Source organism: Astatotilapia calliptera, chromosome 17 (genome assembly GCF_964374335.1).
Source record: "Astatotilapia calliptera chromosome 17, fAstCal68.1, whole genome shotgun sequence".
Classification (NCBI taxonomy): Eukaryota; Metazoa; Chordata; class Actinopteri; order Cichliformes; family Cichlidae; genus Astatotilapia; species Astatotilapia calliptera.
Window position 1 is genome coordinate 9339459 of NC_137438.1, and position 7654 is coordinate 9347112.

The window sequence follows — 7654 nt, forward strand, 5'->3', positions numbered from 1 at the left end:
AACTACATTTAAAAAAGACTTAAATTAGATCTGTCTTTGAATTATTTACACACTTTCTATTTTCAGAGTAAAAATAACAACAGCGTAGCAAAAATACTGATTTGTCCTCACCTGATCGCAGTGGGTCACCTTTACTGGGATCAGAGTTACACTTCCTGTTTGAGGCCACCACAGTCACTGTGTAGTTCTGTCCACAGAGGACATTGGGCATGGCACATTGCTCGCTGTCAGACCAGCAGCTCGAAGACTGTCCATCTTCCGTCCTAACTTTGGCAATGTAGTACTCTGCACCAGCCGAGCCAGTCCACGACACCACAGCAATGTTGGAGATGCAGTTCATGAAGCTGGAGATACCGGTGGGTGAACAGGGCTCTTTGGGACGAAAGGAGAAAAGACTGGATTAGAAAAAAAGGGTCTCAAGTATGGTGCACAGTTCCATTTTAACAGCACATATTTCAATGACTCCAGGTCTGCCTGTAAAAATCACGTTTAACTGACCGGCAATAAAAATTGTTTTACCACTCGTTGTCAATTACAGTTCCTTAGTATATGTAAGAAATGATGCATTTTACAACATAAAATCCTTTATGTACAATTGTTTTTACGGTTATCGTGCATTTTTGCAAAGAAATATAATATATGCATTGCCCTTTTACTTACTGGCTTGAAGACAAATTTTTCCAAGTATAAACCGGATTTTACCTGATGTAAGACTTAAAGGTGGGCTGGGGCGGCTTGTGCACACTGAATCTGCCGCCTGAACAGACAGGAAGTATTCCTGACCACAGTGGAACTCAGAAATGTAAGTCCAGGTATCATTGGTACTGAGCTGCACTTTGTGGCCAATGTTGTTCTCTGCAGTCACGATGTAAAACTCTGCAGTTTCACTGGCATTCCAGGCCAGTGATCCCACCTTAGAAAATATTACAGTACAATTCAATCATACAATTCAATCCTCATCAGAAATCAAGATAGCATTCTTACTTTGAATGTCCTTCAAGAAGGTTTGACACTTTTCCTGAAGATTACTCAATAAAATCACACGAAGGTTTGCTTAAGAGAGTTCAAGCTATATAAGCAATGAACCAGGGAGTAAGATCTATGAGTTTATCTTTACCCAGGTGAACTGGGTATGTCTTTAATTTACTGAGCCGAAACCTTTTTAAAGAGTTAAAAGAAAATCCAGATAAATAATATTCACCTTTGTAGTGCAATTAAGAGATGATGTCAGATTCTGAGGTATGCATGGTGCTAAAAAGAGAAGACATAAGTTTAGACATTTATTAGTGTTGATTAATTTGATTATTATTTCTTTATTTAATTGTATTGATTTGTCTAGAGCGACAAAATGAAAGTGCTAGGAAATGGTATAAAATGTCAGCAATTTAAAACTAAGATATTCAGCTCTGTACTGCTACTGTTCTGCATGCAGTGCGTTCATTTTCATGTGCTCTAAAAAAAACCCCATTAAAACAATTCCAGAAATATTACTGCTGTTTAAAAGCTTGTTTACCCATCCGAATTGAAGTGCTGTTGCTCGGCATGCTGGTGCATACGTAGTTCATGGCAACGACATAAACTGTGTACGTTTCACCACAGTGTAGATCATTCCAGGTGCAGATGGTGGTGTTTGTGGTGCACGTGTGGATGTGGCGATCCTGTCCTGTTGCAATGGCCATGTAGGACTCTGCGCCATCGCTCGCGGCCCAGCTGACTGAGCCCAGGCTCTGCTCACAGCGTGTAAAGCTCTGTACATGTGCTGGGACGCAGGGGGCTGACGAGAAGGTTAACAGTTTAATCATCACACATTATGCATGTTATGTGTGAAAAAAATCTAAATGAGACACATACTTGTCATGTATTTTTCAGGCCGGCTTGTAGGACTGTCACACCAGTCATCTTGAGCTTTTACAGTGAATGTGAACAGCTGTCCACAGGGCAGGTTGGTCTCTATCATTGTGTTATTCGTTTTTAAAGACGTGCTGTATCCCAGGTTTCCGTCTGCTTTCACAATATATGCCGATGCTCCTTTAGCCTTAAACCAGTACAGCAGCACCGTCTCATTGTTACATGACCCATGGACCCTCAAACCATCTGGCTTACAGGGTTCTGACAAAAGAAGAGTCACATTGGTATTCTGAGGGATGTTGCTGTCAGTCTAGCAACTGTTAAATTTAGGGAAATTAATAGTAATTAATTGATTAATAGAGTAAATCTAAACAGTCTTTGTGGATGAAAATTCCCAACCTATCTTTATGTACAGAATAATTAATAATTAAGGTTAGGCCACTTAATAGGAAATAAAGCATGTTATTAATTCAATCAGGCAGTAATTAAAGTACAAATCACTCATTCAGTCAATCAGTACTAACGACTTACTGTACCTGTCTGAATCTCCACAGTGCTACTGATTTCACTGTAGCACCTGTTGCTGTATGCAATGACAGAGAGTTTATAGGTGTCCCCACAGGTCAAGTTAGAGAACTGACAGGTGGAATTGGTGGAGTTGCACTTCAGTGTTGTTCCCATGTTGGTGGCAGTAGCCATGTAGAGCTCCACTCCCGCGCTTTCCTCCCAATACATGTTGGCTGTACTTGTCCCACACTGTAGATCCACTCCCACACGTGACGGCTTACAGGGGCCTAGGCCGTAATTCAAAGAGTGAAAATAGTTTTAATGATTTTATTTTAGACTGTAGAATAAATTTAAGATCGTGATTGAGACGCGGCTCAACTCACGTGTGCTAAAGGAGATATTAGTGCTTTTCTCAGTCCGGCAGTGGTCGCTGATGGTTACGAGAGTGACGTTGTACACCTGTCCACACTCCAGCTCTGTCAGATTACACTGATGTTCAGTACTCTCACAGGAAACGCGGGAACCATCTGCTGAAACAGCAGTCACCATGTAGGAGTTTGCTCCACTGACTGGACTCCAGGAGACTGTGGCTGTGTCATTGTAGCAGTCCAGGTTAGCTGTGCACTTTCCAACTGCGCAGGGAGCTATTGGCAAAAAAACAACAACAACATCAGTACTGCCATGCAGGACATCGACTTTAAAGCTGCAATGATCTCCATGAATGCACGGCTCCAAATCATATTTATTATTCAAGTTTCCACTTCAGAAAATAGATGTTATACAATTCGGCAGACGAGTACACATTCACTGAGAAGCACAGGTTCTCTGCATGGGCATGTAGTTGATGTAGCTCAAAATACCCGATTTTTATGCCCTTTTTAAAAAAAAAATAAGTCCCTGATTTTTTAAAACAGCAAGCAAGACGCTGTTTGTTGCCTAGGCTGCCTGCTATGATGCTGTTATAAAAGTAAACACTTAAATGAGGTTCAAAGAAGCAAAAGAAAACTTTTTAAGGGGGTTGGCTGTCTTCAGACCAAGAGATGGCACGTGATATTTTCTGTTTATTACGTGTGTCTTACTTTTAGTTCATTTCTTCTATCATTTTAGCTTTTTTTCAATCAAGTTCTCGCAGTTTACATTATTTTCATTAAAACACATCTTAAAACCGTTCAGCTATAAGTGAAAACTGCAGTTATAAAGTTTGGGAAAGAGAGAAGGGGGTCTCAGCATACAATGTCAATAAAATTAGGCTGGTAGGGTACCTGAATACAGCAGGACAGTGTTGGACCTGCTGCTATTGACTTTCTCCCCAATAGCAATGACATTAGTGTGGTAGATGACTCCGCAGTGAAGTCCTTCCACGCTGCAGGAAGTGGCATTAGTATGACAGGACAGCGAGTGTCCGTCACGGCCAGCGAAGCGAGCCTCGTAACCCACTGCACCAAAACTTGTCTCCCAGGAGACCATCCCCTGGTTATTCTGACAGTTAACGTTTGTCTGCACGTTATTGGGCGGGCACGGCTCTGAGTGCGGAAAGAGAGACACAACAGAATGATTTAGTGTGGATGTTGATATATATTCTGTCCAATTGTTGAAGCTAAAGGCTGCCCAAAGTGACTTAATAAACTATCAGCGGGGATCTGCAAATTTAAAGAGCCCATCAGTAGTCATGGAGGAAAACATGAAGATATTTTGATACCAAAATAAATCAGGGAACAAAAAATTGTTTAGCACGTGTTCTCACCTGTCACAATTAAAACTTGTTCAGTAGAGGTAGACACATTTTGGCACACAAAGTTGTTTGCTGTGACAACGATGCTGTACATTTGGCCACAGTTCATGTTGTACAATGCACAGTAAGTGTCATTGGTAACACAGGAGGTGGTGAGTCCCTGGTCTGTTTGCCCCGTGACTGTGTAGTAATTAGCACCCTTGGTTATGTCCCACTGCACCTGGCCGATTGTCACGCTGTACTGGGTGGTGATTTGGATTGGGATGCAAGGCTCTAAAAGAGAGGATGGAGGAAAACTGAGACAAAAATGTAGCTTTGTGTGTTCGAACTGCAGCTTCAAATTAAATGCAAGAAGGTAGCGTAGATATGGTCCACTGTAGTAAAGTTATGTAATGTAAGTAATGTTAGAAAAAAGCAGAAACTTTATTGTTTCAAGAATTTTAGTGCATTTAAGGTCATTTTGGTTAATTGTGTTTTATCACTTTTACTGATACTTTGGTTGGTTTTAAGTGGGAAAGGTCAACATAATTATACAATTTCAATAAATTAGCAGTTTGTTTCACTTTTTTTAAAGGTGGAAAAACTCGGCAAGACGAAAGATGTGCTATATAGGTTCGTGAAGCCTCTGTGGTGCTGCTCACCAGTGACCAGCTGTCCTGTCATTTTAGCGATGCTGCTGCAGGTCTTTCCTATAGCTTTGACAAACACAGAGTAGCTCTGTCCACAGAGCAGCTCTGTCAGGTCACAGGAGGTCCTGTTGGTCTCACAGGTGACGTTGTGACCTGACTTTGTAGTGGCCATCGCGATGTATGACAAGGCTCCATCACTCGGCCACCATGAAACCACAGCTGCCTTAATCGCACAGTCCATATATGCCCTGATATTTATTGCATTACAGGGCACTGAGGGAAAGACAGATAAGACAAGAAACTTTATATGAATAGTAAAAATGTAGAAGCCAGGGACAGAGCATTTTACTAAAATGTAAAATTGAACATCATCCATCACTGTATCGCAACTGACAAATATGAAAAAGAAAAGCAGATTTTAACTACACAAAACTACAAGTCAGTTTTCTAAAGTAGTTTTATGCTGGGTAAAATCATTTGCAGACCTCACAAACTCATATTTTATTCACAATAGAACACAGAAAGACAGAATATAAAATGTTTGAAATGAGAAAATGTTCATTTTTAAGAAAAATATGAGCTCATTTTGAATTTTATGGCAGCAATACTTCTCAAATAAGTTAAGTAGCGGGAACAAAAGGGTGAAAATGTTTCCAGGAATAATGAGGAACATTTTCCAACTAATTGGGTTAAATGGCAGTCAGTAAACAACTGACTGGGTATACAAAGATAATAAATCAGGCCTAAAATGCACTTTGCATAAAAGAAGAAACAGGACTGTTGAGCAGCAAGAATCCTGTATCAGACAAGGACGGCAATGTTTTTATTAAAATGGTACATTTTCTCAGTTTACACATGTGACGCGTTTTTCATGTTGTACCACAGATAATTCTCTATAATTAAAATGCATTGAATTCTCTCTCTGTCCTACCTGACGGTGTGTCAACAACAGGAGTGGGCGGGCTGTTGCAGTACCCATCAGAAGACACTACGGAAACATGGTAGATCTGTCCACAGCCGAGTCCTGTCACATTGCAGGAGCCCTCTGTTGTGGCCTGGCATGTTGTGCCCTGATTGGTGCTGTCGTGCAGTGTGGCGATGTAGGAATCGGCTCCTGAGCTTTTCGACCAGGAAACGATGAGAGAATTGGCCTGACAGTCGACCACGGAGGAGACGTTTGCTGGAGTGCACGGCACTGATGAGAAGAGACAATTGTCAATGTTTAGAGCAGAGCTGTAATTCCTGAAAGTTCGTGATTAATATCACAGAAAGATTTGAAAAAATGTTGCCTGGTGTGATGAGTCTGAATTTCTCCAGCAATAATCAGAAGGTAGTATCGGGATTTGGCAGAAACAACATGAAAGCATGGATCCATCCTGTTTTGTTTCAACTGTTCAGGCTGATGGTGACGTAATGGTGTGTTCGATATTTTCGTGGCACGCTTTGGGCCTCATAGTACCAACTAAGCACACTTACACACTATAGCCTACTCAAATATTGCTGTTGTCCATCCCTTTATGACCACAGTGTAGTCATCCTCTGATTCTTGCTTACAACAGGATCCTGCACCATGTCACAAAGTCAAATCATCTCTTTAAATTAACTGTACTTAAAAAGCCTCCACAGACACCAGATCTCAGAAATGTTTCAGCACCTTGTTGAATCTAAGCCAGGAAGAAAAAAGGAAGCCCAAACTGGTACAAGTAAGGTGTACCTAATAAAGTGACCAGTAGGTGAATGTTACCTCTTCTGCATGAAAAAATAATTCTTTGAGAAAAATAAACTGGCATCACCTTTTTAAAAACAAGTAGAATTTGAATTTAATGTACCGTAAGTAGATGCAAAGTTCTAAACTTTCAATGACAGTTTCGAAATCACTGGTAACTTGTGTTCCTGTCAAAATAAAACGACAGCAATAAAACGGTTCAGCAGTCGGAGTGCATACCTGTCTTGATCGTCACATTCTCACTCGGTTTGCTCTTGCACGTCATGTCCTCTGCAGACACAGTGGCTGTGTAGTACTGTCCACAGTGCAGATTGGTCAGTTCACACTGCTTGTCAGGAACTCTGCACTCGTCCACATGCCCGTCAGTACCCACTGCCTTTACGCTGAAAAGCTGTCCTTCCTTCATAGAGCTCCATGACATGGAAGCCACATTGTTGCTGCAGCTCAGGCTGGCTTTGAGATTCTCAGGAACGCATGGCACTGAGTGGGACAGAAATATACGTCTGCTTTCTTTTTTCCCCCCAGTTATGTTAATGAATATTTTATGTAATTTACTGTGTGCACTGTACCTGTCCTAAACATCAGCTGTTCGCTCTCTGAGCTGTTGCAGGTTCGTCCCTCAACCGTGACGTGCACGATGTAAATTTCGCCGCATGGCAGATGTGTGACATCACAGCTAGTGTTTGATGTAGTGCAACACGTGGTACTGTCTCCGTACACGTCTTCCAGCGTGGCCGTGTACGTTAAAGCACCTGAGACAGTCGACCAGGTAATCGTGACTGTTCCGTTGTTGCAGTTCACTAATTCCTTTACGCCATTAGGAGGGCAGGGAGCTGTAGAAAGAGGAATACTCTGAGGTACAGACTTGAACTTCTGTTTCTGTCCTTTCTTGAATATTATTGAGATTACACAACACAACAACACATTACACATGAAAAACCCAGCGTGAGCTACATTTCCAAGAAAATTAACTCATAACTTGGACACATTCACACTCAGAGTCAAGTTAGACATATTTAACCCATAAAACAGTGACTTTCAGCTGTTTTATGCAAAGAGTATTTTAACTGTAAATATTTCATGCCTGTGAAGCTGTATCCACATTATCAATTTTCACCTCACAGATGTGGTGAAGATGGACATGCAGAGGGTGGGTGTGATAGGATGAGATGGAAGCAGCCAAACGAAAAAGAGGAAGAAGCAGCAGTTTAT

The 7654-nt window shown here is 41.4% G+C and overlaps 1 protein-coding gene across 1 annotated transcript; it reads right to left on the reverse strand.

Annotated features, from left to right (window-relative positions):
* Positions 1 to 336: 336 nt before the first annotated feature.
* Positions 337 to 4888, reverse strand: LOC145421605 (fibronectin type III domain-containing protein 7-like). The gene is made up of 9 exons (XM_080292087.1): positions 4729 to 4888; positions 4100 to 4360; positions 3618 to 3878; positions 2739 to 2999; positions 2385 to 2642; positions 1852 to 2109; positions 1557 to 1774; positions 703 to 913; positions 337 to 395 (listed from the first exon to the last, which is right to left on the reverse strand). Exons 1-9 carry the CDS (start codon positions 4886 to 4888, stop codon positions 337 to 339), a joined length of 1947 nt encoding a protein of 648 aa, XP_080148213.1.
* Positions 4889 to 7654: the final 2766 nt, after the last annotated feature.